General features: G+C 38.5%; 1 protein-coding gene across 1 annotated transcript; it reads left to right on the top strand.

Moving 5' to 3' along the window:
* The first annotated feature begins 1,579 nt into the window (after positions 1-1,579).
* c21h16orf87 (chromosome 21 C16orf87 homolog) lies at positions 1,580-9,221 on the top strand. Its single transcript, XM_027028290.2, has 4 exons — positions 1,580-1,912; positions 2,868-2,964; positions 7,021-7,200; positions 8,306-9,221. The coding sequence occupies exons 1-4, from the start codon at positions 1,847-1,849 to the stop codon at positions 8,422-8,424; spliced, it is 462 nt and encodes a 153-aa protein (XP_026884091.1). The 5' UTR covers positions 1,580-1,846; the 3' UTR covers positions 8,425-9,221.
* The last annotated feature ends 6,675 nt before the right edge of the window (positions 9,222-15,896 follow it).

Raw genomic sequence — 15,896 nt, 5'->3', positions numbered from 1 at the left:
AACATGTACGTTAACTTTTGCGGGTATTTTATAGCCTGTTTTATAATTTAACCTATTTAATCATTTGGCATGGAATGTGGAAGTCACCAAGTTTTATTCTCCAAGTTTGGCAGAAGGTCTTCGGCGATTTTTCTGGTGTTCTAGTGGCAAGATGGAATTTCCCTCAGCATAAGAGTTTAATAGGCCTAGGTATTCCTACTTAAAATGGATTTCAATAATTGTGATCAATACCGGAAAGTTGAAAACAGAAATGTTTACATGGTCATGCGTTCTATGGACTGCCTTTATGTAAGTACTTTTTGTAAGAAAATCTAAATGGGCTGGTTGTATGACTTCACTATTACTTAAACTTCCTACCATGTTTTCATGGTTGTTATTATTACAGGACTGAACTCCCCATGTGTATTATTACATCTGCTATATTATTCCTATGCCTCTGGAAGAGACTGGCAAAACACATAACATTGACCAAAAAAATAGATTATATTTGCAAGGCAAAGGTTGGAATATCAATTACTTGAGTCTTTTAAGGTTTATTAAAGTCAAATCGCATGATACAACTGCAGTATAATAGACAATATTTTGTTCAGTTTTCACTTTGCACAAGCTAGATATGACATCTCATGGATACTTTACACCTGCTAGATATGACAGCTAAGGGATTCTTTACACCGACTAAATATGACATCTCATAGATCATTCGTGTTCACTGTTTATGATGTGTGTAAATCAGACATTTTGTTCTCCAGCCCTATTAATTCTTTGTAAATTTGAAAAAGCGATAAAATTAGCATTTTAAAAGAAGGCTACACTAAGTTTAGTGTGGGATATAGAGTGCACAATTGCATTTGAAAGTACCTGAAATTAAAAAATTCAACACTTGAATCACAGCATATCAACACTGGATCCTTGGGAATATGTAAGAGTTGCTTTAGCAGGTTTTAAAAGACATTTTAATTATCCCTTGCAACAATACAAATGGCTTTAATTTTGTAATACATTTTTAGATAAATATTGCATCCAGTAATTATGAACTTGATGTTTTGGCCCGGAACTGGGAAAAGTGATCTATGATAATGATGGCATGTTACTACAGAGAGAAACCATCCATCAGACATCGGGGACAAGCAGGACTTTTTAAAGATGGTGTGTGTGCTCAGGGATCAGTGATATCAGATCCTGAGAGGGCAGGAAGCCACACACATCCACCCCTTTTCACCAGACTCTGCTCTATGTTTTAACAATAAATGCATTTGTATGAGTATGAATGTCTGATTACACACGCTCATATACATATTCATGAAGTATAGAAACAAACTGTATTTCTATTCTAATCAGTGGTCTAATTCAGGTGTAATATGAATGCTCTTTCACAAATATTTGACCTGTGTTACCTTTTTAACAGCTAAGTAAATCCGATATTAGACCAAGTCGTGATTGCATAGTCGCTGTGAAAAGTGTTTGGCTTTCCCTCGGTGCTCAGCGTTCCTTTGACCACGTGACCCAGTGCCCTATAGCGCATGCCCAGTGCAGGTCACAGCGAGGAAATATGAACACGATATTCAGCATTACTGTATCTGCCTTACACTTTTATTGCGCATGCGCACTGTGATCATGCAAAGTAACGCACCGAGGACCTTTCTTCCACTACCCCCAGAGCGCATGGGGAGGGTTTCTGTGAGGTTGGTGTTAGTTTGGCATCGTGTATATATGTGTGTGTGTTTTTCTCCGAACGATCAGCTGCACTTCTTCTTGCCTGTAGTGGTAGTTAGACTGTCCTGCTGGGGTTGTGAGACAGACAGTGTTGGGCAGGAGATATTTACTCCACCGCGCAAGACTTTTAAATATGTCTACAAATAAAGTCAAGAAAGTAAAAATGGCTACCAAATCATGCCCCGAATGTGACCAACAGGTGAGATTGAAAAAATTATCCGCATATTTGCTCAGGGGAAGTTGTGAATGCTGAAGTTAAGACATTTGTTTCTGTGGTCATTAGAGTGGGCCGTGCAGTCTGAAATAGCAAAGTTAATTCTTAAATGCTTGCAACACTGCGCTTTCCACGGTAAAGCCTGCTGTTTGAAATCGGCCGTAGATTTTTGTCGATGCTAATGAACTATCCATTATAATACGCATCCAAATGGAGGTAATAGGACTGCCTCGGCCTTTAGCTTTACCATTATTGAACGGTTTTAGTTTACAATCACTCTGTGTATCCAACATTTAAGCTATTTGCACACGTTATTGGATTGTTTCTGTATTGGGAAAATTAAATATTTTAAGGCTTTGTGCAGTTTGTTAGCCAAATACAACTTTATAGAAAATGTATAGCCTTTGGAAAACTGCGTCGAAACTGGTGCATATCTTGAGCTTTTTGTACTGAATAATTCAGCTACTCTTACTGTCGATTGCACAGTTCACTGAATGGCAACAGGACGGTTTGTCATATTTTCAGGTCGTTTCATTTTATAGCCATTTTCATTGTAGGCGATGTTAATATTTCCCATGTCAGATCAGGTTTTTTACGGTGCATAAGATCCGGTCTAATCATATTTTGTGCTGTAATTTCATAAAAAATGCTGCTAAGGAATATGTGCAGTTAGTTTCACCTACTTATTTCACGAAGGATGCATTACTGGATTTACAGGACGCGAGCTCTTATTATGGGGCAGTTATCGCTGTTTACTTAGACTCGGTATAGTATTCATTTTCAGTGTATAGTATTCATAATTTCACTAACAGTAAACCCTAAAGGCGGAATATTGTGCACGTATGCTACAGGCTTTCAGATGTTCCTTTTCAGTGCCGCGCAGTATATTTGAATGTGTTATAAGATGCACTCTTTCTGTGTGTCTTTCTCCTTCAATCAGATTCCCGTAGCTTGCAAGTCCTGTCCTTGTGGTTATGTTTTCATCAGCCGAAAGCTTCTGAACGCGAAGCTGAATGAGAGATCTTCTGCCGCAATAGGTAAAGGGCATGTCTTTGCATTTGGGAAGGCTGTGAAATGACGGATGCAGACGCTGAGACCTATATCTGCCATTTTGTTTTTGTATTTGGGCTGTTCCAAATAATGGTCTAGAACTTTGACCACATTACAGGAACCACACTCAGAACTTTTATTCTGAAATATAAGGCCAAGAGCAGGCACCTCCACCCCTTCCAAAAATGTACAGTGAAAAAAGAGAGAACTATCAAATTAGCTAATCAGAAAGGTATATCTTGCACTGACTTGTACTTACACAGGTAAAGAGTAATGGCCATGTATCACCTCTACGCTGTCTAAGTTGTGAGTGTGTTACCTTTTAGCACAGCAGCATATTTCTAGAACTACTCTAGATTAGAACATTAATTCATTTAATGCTGTTAAGTTTCATTGTGTTGTCTCTACATATTTGTGCTTCATTGCAGTCACTATAGCAGCAGGTAGATATAAACACCCTCTATGAGACACAAGGTTTAAGTTTGTGGGCCCTGTGCAGTGGTGTGTGCTGTGTAGGGACATCAAGTCAGCAGAATGTTAGAAGTGCACTGAGCAGAGAGGCTTAGCAGTGCAGTATTGGCTGTTTTAAATTTGCTGTTTGCTTGAGTGAGTCTTGAGTGGACTGGGGGATGGCTTCCCTAATTTCTGTCTGAAACTATTATTCCTGTACCCTCTCTACTTCCATATCATATATCAGTTTGGATTTGGAAGTATTTATTATTAGTATTTAGAAACTTCATCAATTTAAGACCAAGTGATGTTAAGTCTGTCTTTATTAACTGGTAGTGTAAATGGCTTTGGCATTGTTTAGCAGACTAGTATGAGGCTTATTCTGAGAAGGCCATACTTTTAAATGTAACTCAATAGAACCCTGAATACGTGTGGTATGAACATTTTGAGAGTAATTTTGTAATGAATTTGTGTGTAAGAAGTATGAGATGTATGAGAAGCTCTGAGAGTACATCACATTTACAGATTTCTGAGTGAGATTACACTGATTGTAGAACATGCAAACTTGCAAACTCTCTCTCTCTCTCTCATATATATATATATATATATATATATATATATATATATATATATATATATATATATATATATATATATATATATATATATATATAATTAGTGTTTATAGATTCTAATCCAGTGTTCAGTTTACTCTGGCAGTATATGTTTGGTATTGTCTCGTTTATCTGCTGGGTGCGCTGCATGACTCAAAGCTATGACTGGAATGCTTCACACACACACTCTTTGTGTGGGTGCTGTAAATTTGATAAACTACATAATAAATTACATTCCCCATTTCAGTTAATGAAGACCAAATTGCTCCCCCCCCCCCCAAAAAAAAATACAAAGACAATTGTGCTAGTTAATAAATGAGTCTGTGGTTCACACATTTATCCTGCTGCTCACAGAATAATGTTCCTCCATTTGAAAATGGGTCAGACTTGTTTTTAGCCTGTCCTGTCCTTGTTCTGGTGGATAGTCTAAAGGATGATGTTCAAATGCTGATTTATCTGTAAAACTGCACAGTTACATGCAGAAATAAGAGAAACATATTAAATGTAGTTGGGTGTATTCTCCATTAAAAATGTTTTGCTTACTTGAAAATCAACCAACCAGACAATGGTCTAAACTTTATATGGGAGAAATTGTGTTTTATTAAGATTTTGTACAAATGTTATAGTCTTACAGTGTAATAATATTACATACTTATCCTTGAGATTTGTCAAGTGTAGTTATTCAGCACTGAAATCAGTTGTGGAACAGAGCGGTTCTTGTTAAGACAGGTTATAGACAGGTCCAGGATTCCTTAACTAATGTGTCCTAATGAACAACAAAAGGGGGATGGTAGAGCAGAATTTACAAAAAAGGGGAAACCTCAGCCTTGTAGTATGATTAGAAAACACAGGACTGATGAAATGGAATGTGTACAGTTTAATTGAATTATTGCTTACTGTAGGAATGAAGGTACTTGTTCGTATATTATGTCCAAGGTGCTTAGTGGATTTTTTGGGTGGAACCACGTAATGTCAGAACTTTAATAGGAGGTCTGGGAGGTATATTGTAAATATCCTTATATTCATTGATACTTTATGCACAATATAGCAACTGACTATATTCATTATATCGAGTATGCCTACACTAAGCAGATTGCGTGTGCGTGTCACCGGTATCACTGGGAGGATCCTTGATTATCACTCTGCGTTGTGTGAAGGAAATACACGGAGTCAGTCCTGCTGCTTCATACATGCTTTTATTAATGTTCTGTGATATAAAAGATATACACAATTCAATATCAGAGGGAAGGAACACCGTGACAATTTAAGAAAATGAATTCTCAATATCTTCACAGATGCACTGGATTATCTTGGCTAACTCCTTTTTAAAACCAGATAATCACTTCACCTCGCTCAATTAGTCAAATATCCTAGCACACTCGACATAACTCACTTTTATAACTACATCCAGAAACACAAACTTGTCCAAATCATGCAATACGTCTCTAACTATCAGGTAATATTACATATAAATGTCATTTTACAATATTGAGTGCTTTAGGACTGTTTTTACTTGGAGCAGTTCAGGTATGTGTACTTCTCCCCTCAGCACTTAACGCAGACTAAAGAAAGTGCAAACCAACGAATTATACATGTCTCTTAGAGATGGCACTGCTTTTTAACCCAAATGATTTTGCTTTGTTTAAATTAATTAATTAATTTTTTAGTTTTGCTCTTTACACCAAATATGACTAGATATATTGTTGCAGATTAACAATTTTTTATTATATATTATAATAAATATTATTTATTAACAATTTATTTATTTATTTGCCTGGTGCAGATTTTATATGAAATTAATAGAAACTAAGCAAAAGTATATATTTTTAGACTCTACACAAGCTCTCTCTCGCGTGTGTGCACACGTACACACACACACACACACACCACGTTGGGCCACCACTGTTGGTGGTGTGTCCCTGTAGAAGTTTTCACCACAGTCAACACGCTCACTCAGGTATACCTCAGTGAAAACTGATAAATCAGCCAACAACGGACGAAAACTAAACCAATGGCAAATATTTCATTCCAAAACAGACTGTGGGTTGGTTGTGTAGAAATAGTTTGGTTTCTGGAGGGTTGGCACTACAGAGTAGTGTGTTGTTCACAGTATATGGTACAGAGATTGATACTAAAGGTAGCAGCATGACTAATTTATTTCACAATCTCAATCTACATCCACTGACTCAGTGAAATACCAGCAAGAGGAACACAGAGATGCATATAGCATGCTTTTTTTGGTGTTATAAATGACTGATGCTCTAAAATTATATATTTTATGTTTTCATAATATTTATATCTCATAAATATATTTAAGCATGTCAAGATGTGGGTTTTTAGTCAGCCCTGCTTCATAGTAGTGAATATTTCATCAGACTGTGGCAAGTCATGACAATTCACTGGCCTATTTAAATACCTACTGTTCTGTGGAGCTCTGGTCTCTCTGTAGTGCTGCTGTCACCACACTTTGCCTGTGTAGTGCTTTCTCCAGCATTCATGGGCTTTTGGCTCCCTCTATTCCCAGAAGTCCAAGCTCAGGCACTGGGCTGTCAGGTTTGTCCACAGTGGACGCACAGTGTGATGATAAAGGGGACCTATAAATATCCTCCCTCTGAGAACTGCTGGTCTCCTACACTAATGAGAACTCTGATCCCTGATTAGAATACTCTTTAAAAAGTGATGCATGTATTTGCAGAAAATGTAGAACAGCAGTGTGTTCGCTGCAATGTCATGTCTCGCACTTTCTGACACTCTCTCCCCTGTATTGCAGATGGGGGAATGGTGTGGGGTAATGTGAGAAGTGGAGGAGGGAGTTGAAATATCATGCGTTTTGTGTGTAACTATAATAAAGCTAGCTGGTGTTTTATTGGCATTCCTCTAGGTTTTTTAAACACCATCATATTACATTTTTAGCCCTTGATACTTGCTCTTATTACAGATGTCTCATACATGTTGTTCAATGACTTTGTCTTCCTTCAGACAAACTGGATGCAAAACGACGAAGGACAGAAAGAATAAGAAGGGAGAAAATCAATTTAACATCTACCAATGATATGGAGAATAGGAGGCAGTCCCGCTCCAACAGCCAATCAGACCCAATCCGGAGAGGGCGGGGCAGACCAAAGACTGTTGGCCTGAAGAAGCAAGAAGAAGAGAAAGGTAACGGTTATACTGACGTGGACTGAGCTGTCTTTTAAAGGTAACGGTTATACTGACGTGGACTGAGCTGTCTTTTAAAGGTAACGGTTATTCTGATGTTTGTAATGCATGAGGTGCTTATTTAGACTTCCCCCTATATATGTTTAATAAACATTTTTTCACTTTTTATTTATATATATATATATATTTATTTATATATATATATATATATATATATATATATATATATATATATATATATATAGTAATTTCTTGACTTTTTTTCGATTAAATTGCCAATTATTTTCTCTGTTTCTGTCTGTGTCTGAAGAGCTTTAGAAAACTTTCATAGTTATGATGTGAACCATCTTGTTGGATTTACTTTGAGAGATTTTCAGGGCCATAGTTTCATTATGGTTCTCTTTGTAGCCATTTTAATACCCTGAATATTTTATGACTGCAGTCAGTGTGCCATCTCCGGAGATGACTCCTCTTTTTTCAAAACCTGCTCACATTGCAGTCATTCTCTTCTTTTTGACTCATTCATGCAGAGTTGATCATTTTCCATATCTCAAGTCTCTAAAATGACTGTACAGCACTGTCATGGGGCCCACTGTGAGGAGTGGGTTAAGAACCTTCTAGATGAGATTCAGAGAAGTTTCCTAATTTAGCAGTTAGGACTATTGACTTTGAACTGACGTCTGTTTGTTTTGTTCTACAAAACCTAGCCCATCTAACAAACAAAAGGAGCCTTGTTTGGTTTAAACAAAAACTAGATTGGTTTGTCATGTGCAGAGAGGGAAGAGAAAGTTTCTGTGTGTAGCAGCTGCTGGACACAGAAGTGTGGCGTTTGATATCAAAGAATTACACTGACTTTACTCCCCATGGTATAACCATAATTAACACAGCTGACACAGGATAGCACAGGGTTCCTCTGTCCTTAACAGGCCTGACGTAGGATAGCACAGGGTTCCTCTCTGTCCTTAACTTCACCTAGAGTGGCCTTTTTAAGCCATAGCTTTTTCTGTGTACGTGCACGTTTGACTGTGTGTGGTTTTGAAATGTTTTAATTCATCCTTCCACATTCCATGTTTTCCTGACGTTGTATTGTTTGGGTTTTTTCCAGAAAAACAGGAAAAGGAGGTTGACATTTATGCCAGCCTTTCAGATGAGAAAGCTTTTGTTTTCTCTGTAGCCTTGGCTGAGATCAACCGCAAGATTCTCGGCCAAAGACTCATCCTGTAGGGGGCAGGGCCATGAGTGATTGACAGGCCAAAATCAAGGCTCCAACTGCATGAACCTGCAGGTGACCTTTGTGTCGGTGAGAGCAAGGGGTGGGGCGCTGACCCTCGAGGATCGGAACGCCTGTCGAACCCTCTCTGACAGATGTTTTGTGGAGTCACAGATTCATGAGAATGCACCTCTTCTGCATATACAAATGAGGGCAAAACTGACTGTTATTCTCAAAATGAAAAATAATTTTTATGAACATGGACAATGTAGGAAATTTCTCTATATACCTTTAAATCCAGTTTTATGAAATGTATTAAAGGATTGGTGTTTTTCTTTGTTTTTTTTCTTTTCTACTCTTTAAATTGTGGCTTCTCATATGAGAAATGTTCTTCACACTTATTTCAGTGACTCACTCCCAGTTTTCTACCACAGGAAGGTGTCACGGTGAGGCTGTGTGCTCAAAAAGCCTGTAGTAGCTCCTTAAAGTGTATCAATTTTTTAAAAATGCAGTTTTCCCATGTCAACAAAACAATTGTTTAAAGTAAACTTCAGAATTCTGTCAAGGGTAAAAGATCAGTAATATTTTAAGTGGTACTGAGTCTGCCAACCTTAATGTCCACCCCTGCCATGCCATGCAACTGTTTCTAGGAACAAGGAGTTGACTTAATGTGAAGATTTTGTTCAAAGCCTTTACCTAGTTTATCAAATAAGATGGCTGGTGCTGGAACTTAGTATAAGCTGGTTGACTACATTGTGGTTTTTATTCTTTTTGTATTATTATTATTATTATTATTATTATTATTATTATTATTATTAATAATAATTTTTTTATTTTTATTTTTTATTTTTTTTACATTCTGTGACTTGGTCTGTTTTTTAAATGGAACACTGATTGTCCGGGGTGAAGGTTCTATGAAACTCTTGCCTGGTTAGTTCTTATTTATTATGCATCTGCCACCCTAATTTAAGTGCTTTTCCCATGTTTTTATTGGTGTTTGTTTCACAAATTGTAAAAATATATATGTATTATAATACTGGGGTATATTAAACGATAAAATATTCTGGAATCTTAGATCCTGTGTTTTAAAATGGCTTTTTAACAACCATCCTTTCCACTCAACCATCCTCTCTGTTCAGCTCATGTTTCGGTTGTTGCAGGCTTTTAAAGATGAACCAAAAAAGGACCACTTCCTTTTCTGATTCATTTCTGCATAAACAACACAGTTCAGTTCAAACCCAAAAGACTATTATGACTGGAAGCTGAATTAAACTAGGTTTGCAGCCTGTTACTCCATGCTACTGGAAAAGAAATATGCACCAGGTGATGAGTTTCATAGTGTAGCACTCTGAGCAGGCATTAAGCCACTGTGAGTTATGTCGTTTCTCTTCTGTGTCAGTTGTTATTGATTATCATTGCATTTTAAAGAACCATTAAGGGTATAGAGTTTGTTTGCAAGCAAGCTTTAGGCAGTTCAACGTTGCCTTTAAAACAAGGGTGAAAAGGTGTGGACAAAAGCTGGCAGTTAGCTGACACAAAGCTAATCGCACTAACTATTCATTTTTCTGTAACCTAACTGCAATCATTCCACTTTTGTTCTCAAACTAAGCTATTTAAAAATGCATGTGAGTGACTCAGACATCTGTGTCAGTTTCTCCAAGACACAGCAGTTGTTATTTCCACATTTCTATTGCCAAGCAACCTCCTCTGGACAAGCTGCAGGTTACACAGCCCTCTAGTTTACAGGGCTCTTACATTTTAGTCATCAGCTCAGCTGAACTTGAGACTCTCAAAGACATGTGAACAATTCTGACAGAACTAAAAGTTTCAACATTATTAATCTACTGTACAAGTATGACAATTTGGTACATTGTGTCTTATCTTGGTTTGTGATGTGCTCTGTAAATTACACTGCTGTTTCTGACCACCAGTGATGGACATGCTATAATTTACTGTTATGCACAACTGTGTGCTTTGCACCGTTAGGGAACTGGCATGCAGTCCAAGATGGATGTGAGTATACAAAGCAGGCCAGCCCTTTGAGCAGTTACTTAACTTTTCCACTTGCTGGGTGAGCATTAGTATCCTGAGTTAACTTTTAACAAAGTAATGGCAGGGGACAGCAGGAAGAGGAGATTTGCTCTGCTGGTTAGGTGCTATTGGGAAAGTAATCATCAGTTAAAAATGTATTTACAGCTTAAATGTGAATTTTGTGTAATATGAACAAGATGGATCATGAACATGCCAAAACAATGCATTTAGTGAGAACTTTCATTTCACATTTCCTTTTTTTTTTTTTTGCCTGTGAGGAGGAGAGTTGTGCCTAAACTGTGCATGTGTGACTGGGAGCATCATTATTTGCATTTTTCTGTTGTCTTAATCAAAAACACAGCAGATGCTCAACTACAGATCCATTGGTCACACCATTTTGTTCTAACATCCAGGAGGTTTCCTTATGCTGCTCCCACACTATGGACTAACCTCTTCTGAAATTATTGGTGGACTCTAACTCATTTGGGTCTTGGGGTCTATGATGTGACGGCTGAAAAATCGCAAAATTGACTTATATGAATGATTTTGTATGATGTGAAGCATTGTCAGTATTATGGCAGGTAGTTAGCATTACCTGCAAGAGCTCTGGGCTGTACACGCACAGGTGAAGGAATGCACTTCTGGGCTGGTGAGGACAGGGATCTTCTCAGCTGTTGGCGGTGGGATGTCCTCTGGATGAATAACAGACTCACTTTGGCTCCAGGCCCTAATGGGAGAGTGAAAAAGACCTACAGATTCCTGCATTTACAACTTTGGTTTCAGGAAATGGAGATGCTGAGCAATGACTTACAGCAGGGCCAAAATCTCCACCTCTCTGTCCTGTTTATAAGTTCTAATATAATTATGACTGAGGTCATAAAATTGTTTTCTCCCTTATTTATTTATTCATTTAAGATTCTCCCAACTCTGAATGCAGTTTTGTTGTGCTGGTTTGTTATTTATATTTTTAGTCCTGACCCTAAGGCTTTGAACAAGTATCATCTGTCTGAAACTAGAACCTTGTTTCTTCCTATGTATAATTGTTTAAAATGTAATTGTAACCCTATAAGATTTTTAAAATATGGTTAATGCAAAAATATCTTCAGTGTGCAGCTTGCTATACACATTGTTCCTATCCTTGCTGAAGTATATCTGTTCCTGTTTATAAACTTTTTTTTAAACCCCTTTTTAGTTCATATCCCTCAATCAGAACAAATGTTTTCAAGCAAAGACCTATGAATGAAGGATGCTCTAGAGCACCAACATCTCTTGGTTTCTTAAGAAAATAGTTCGTTTACTATTTTGAATCAACATATTTCTTGTAGAACCCTCTGGTAAATGTTCAAAGTATTTGGAAGCAAACCACTAGATGGCAGCAAAATCACACTACTTATAACTGGGTTGTTTAGGCATTGATCTACAAGAGCTGAGAAGCTGTGTCGCATGCATGTACATAATTTTTAAAATGAGTGGAGTGGAGACATCCACAGAGACAGAAACTTAAATATATATTATCTAGTTTTAAAAATAGGGAACAAGATTACCATTGATATTACATTTTCTGTGCTTAAATCAATTTAGGTTTCTGTGCTGTTTTTAAATTTTTATAGCCTGATAAATAAGCTGAGTATTTTAAATGGCCTCTAGCCTTGCAAGGAATAGACGGTACTATGGTGTAGTAACACTAGGACCAAAGCAGAAATAGACAGTAGTATGGTATTTCATAGAGATCAGTGATAACAAATTCGTCACATCACATACTTCATCCAGGAAGACACACACTAAACACACTTCAACCAGAAACACTCACAACTCACACACTTTATCCAAGAACATTCAGAACTAATACACTTCATCCAAGAAGACACATGCACTAAACACACTTTAACCAGGAATACACTTTATTTCAATATTCAACAACTAAAGTGATTACGTTTGCACCTGGCACCATGCCTGCACGAACGTGGCCTTTGTACAAACATAGTTCAAGGGTGTGTCAGAACTAGATATCAGTACAATTATAGAATTGGCAGTCTTCATAGAGCTACTGATCACAAAAATAAAAGTATATAAATTGTAAAAAAAAGAAAAAAACAAACCACAATACATAATTGAAGGATTGCAGAGTACATATACCAAATTTCATTGCCCATGTGAACCAAGCCAAATCAATCCTCAGGATGTACCATTGTAGTCCCATGTGGCACAGCTAGGAATCAAATCAAAGTTCCATCCGTTGGTTGTGGACGTACAGTGCTAAGCAGTGGTTTGACCAGGTGCCTGTTCGGCATTGTTGCAAATGATCCTAGTAGAATTGGCTGTGTGTACCAGGGAACTTTACTGTCATAACAGTACATGAAACTGGGAGTCAAATCTAAATTCCAGCTGTTGGACTAAGCACTACACTGCTGATCAGTTCTTTGACTGGGTATTCCCTCAGCTAAATTACGAATGAACTCAATAGAATAGAATAAATCAGGTTTTTATACTATCATAAACACACTAGTGCCATTTTTACCACAGTGTGAATGTTGGATAAAGAGCATTTATATAAATCTAAGTAATTCGAAGTGCAGGATCTCATGTATTTATGCCCAGAGCAACTTCCCCCAAGAAGTTGCACTTTTATCTCCTTTCATGCCTAGCTGTGTTTCCTGTAGTCTCTGGGGGATTTGATGCATCACACACAAGCCTCTTGACAATCCTCCTGAAACACCTCACTTTACAAAAAAAACCACTACTTTGAAAGGCAAACAGCTGCCAGGGGCAGCACAGGGTCTGCGGCCCTGCAGATGTGTAGTAAGATGCACGTAAGCTCCAGACCTGAAGGACAGAAGGGGGTCTCTCAGCCAGCCTGAGCTCAGGAACTATGAGGAGTGAAGAGAAAGCTCTAGTCAGGAACCCGATGCCTCTGTGCTGTATATGACTACTGACATCAGGTCCCTCAGAAACACACCCACACCATGTCTTTATACAAGGCATCTTTGAAAAGAAGAGTCATCTTTGGGGACAGTCCCAGTGCAAAAAGGAAAATGTGGACTGCCAATAAAACCAGACCTTTGCCTTTCCAGCATACCAACTGTTAATCTCAGGCAGGTGTTTTAACAGTTTTAACAGTATGTGCTGTCTAAACCTGTTGCTGGGATGAGGAGCTTCTGCCCTCAGCAGGGGCAGGTACCCAGTGAACGCAAACTGCATGATAAGGCAGAGCGTACCTCAGCACACCAACGGCCAGGCTCCAACGATTATTTAGGGCAGCGCTCTGGGGCTCGCAGGGTCGAGAGCTGCACACGAGGGGACCTCGCTGTACAGGTCTCTGCTTCTCAACACCAGTGGTTTCAGTGTGTCGGACTTCATATGCAGGTTCATGGTATGGAAGTGTACCCATTTCCTTTTATTTGGGGGGGGGGGGGGGGGGGGGCTCAGTAATCATGTTGCAAAAAAGGACAAGTAAGTAAGTAAAAGGACAAGTGCTGCTGTGAACAAACAGGAATTGCAGCACAGGCCTCTGGGTAATCAGTACGGTCCAGACTGCTTGTTTCCAGGAGTAATGGGTTAGGTTGGCTTGATGAACAGTTTGGAAGCAGAAGTAACTGGTCATCCTTGGGAGGATGAGAAATTAGTTTACTGTGAAAATTACAAAATCCCATTAGTTTCAAGGTGGCTATAATGGTGAACGGTAAGGAGGCGGACACGTGTGCAGAAGAGCGAGATTTATTCAGGGCAAATCCAGAATCAGAGTCAGTATAACAGTCCAGAGTCAAACTACCAATATAGAGAGTACGGGGATACATGATTAACAAACAAGAACACGAAGGCAAATGGGAAGCAGGCTATAAAGAAAACACTAGGAAAACTGAGGGCTAGGGTAACAAAACAGGCTAACAAACAAAGGCTTTGAAACACAGGTTCAAACATGGAAACACAATGAAGTAAATGCATTCAATGAACAGCCAAGACACTGGCAACACGGCAGGGTTTAAATACATGAACTTAACAAGGTAGCTACGAGGGACAGGTGTAAGCAATCAGATGAGGACGGGTAGAAAATGAAACTAAGGCATAGAACCAAAACACACAAGACAGGGAACCTGGGAGGTACTAATCATTACAGTGGTATTACTTTATTAGCAATACACCCCAGGTAACACCAGCCAGTGTTTAATTATTCTATATCAGAAAGGTTTTTGATATTTGAATAATATTGCCAAAGTGATGCATTTTCTTTGCCAGTCATTTAAACTGATATTTTTCTTAATCAGGTTTTTTTTCCCCTTATGTATTAATGGTGTCAGAATATCTGACATAAATATGAAGATGGCCTTCTCTTGTTTCTGTGAGGTGTCATGGCAATCTGAAAAGAAGCAGTCAGTCTTATTCTGATTAGTCCCTGATTTTGCTTTGCTGCCTGTGTTGTGAATCCTCATAAACTGTAGTGCAAACCCGATGAGTAAATCCTTTAAAAGCATGTCTTTGAAGTCAGTGAACATCTTTTTTGGGCTCTTTGGCCAATCAGACAAAAAGAGGTTCACATTTCGTTCACATTTTTTTTTACTGCTGTCATTAACAATTTTGTCATTTCCAAGAATACACTGTAAACAATTAATGTAATTTGGGAGTGTTTAGGAATGTGAGTGTGTTAGACTGATACACAGACAGACTGAAACAGAGATTAATGCTTTGGCATAAGGCTATGGGGTGTGGAGGGGGCTTGGGTGTGTATTGGCACAGGGATATTCTGGATGTTCTGGATGTAGTCATGATTGTTGAAGTGGAAGGACTCTGGATGTTCTACCCTGTGAGGTAGCCCTTGGGAGGCACTCTCTGAAAACTGAGAACACAGTACAGATCCACACAACCTGCTCATAGAGGCCAAGGCTAATGAGACAACACCATAACTTTTATTAGATAGCACCCAACCCCTATGAGACAGCACCTATCCCTTATGAGACAGGACCCTAACCCTTAAGAGACAGTACCCAACCCTTAGGACAAGTATATGTATATATATATATATATATGTGTGTGTGTGTGTGTGTGTGTGTGTCTGTATATGTGTATGTGTGTATATGTGGGTGTCTGTGTATGTGCTGTATATGTATATCTATATATGCTGTAGATGCCCATACTCTCAAATTCTTCCCACTGCTATCCCTCACAACAGAGACGTGTTGCATTGGCCAGTCAGAGCCCAGCTGGTGGCTTTCTACAGCTTCTCCATTACATAACACCACTCTAGAGCATGTTGTTTGGCTCTGGCATCAGCGCAGGGCAGAGAATCATACTCTCACTAGGGAGGGATTTATAAATAAAGTCTGCAGCTTACATTTGGCCTACGGTATAAGACCTGTGAGACCGCACTGCATGTAAAATATCTGTTAGGTTTTCCTTCCACTGTAGAATGTACATCTACATACTGCACTTATTGCAGTTAGGGTGACAGTGCAGTCATTCC

Source organism: Electrophorus electricus, chromosome 21 (genome assembly GCF_013358815.1).
Source record: "Electrophorus electricus isolate fEleEle1 chromosome 21, fEleEle1.pri, whole genome shotgun sequence".
NCBI classification, from domain to species: Eukaryota; Metazoa; Chordata; class Actinopteri; order Gymnotiformes; family Gymnotidae; genus Electrophorus; species Electrophorus electricus.
This window is presented reverse-complemented; position numbering and strand designations above follow the sequence as displayed.

Coding starts and splice junctions, on each gene's coding strand:
- c21h16orf87 (XM_027028290.2), top strand. CDS start 1,847: ATGTCTACAAATAAAGTCAAGAAAGTAAAAATGGCTACCAAATCATGC. Junction 1,913..2,867: donor GCCCCGAATGTGACCAACAG/GTGAGATTGAAA, acceptor TCCTTCAATCAG/ATTCCCGTAGCTTGCAAGTC. Junction 7,201..8,305: donor GAAGCAAGAAGAAGAGAAAG/GTAACGGTTATA, acceptor GGTTTTTTCCAG/AAAAACAGGAAAAGGAGGTT.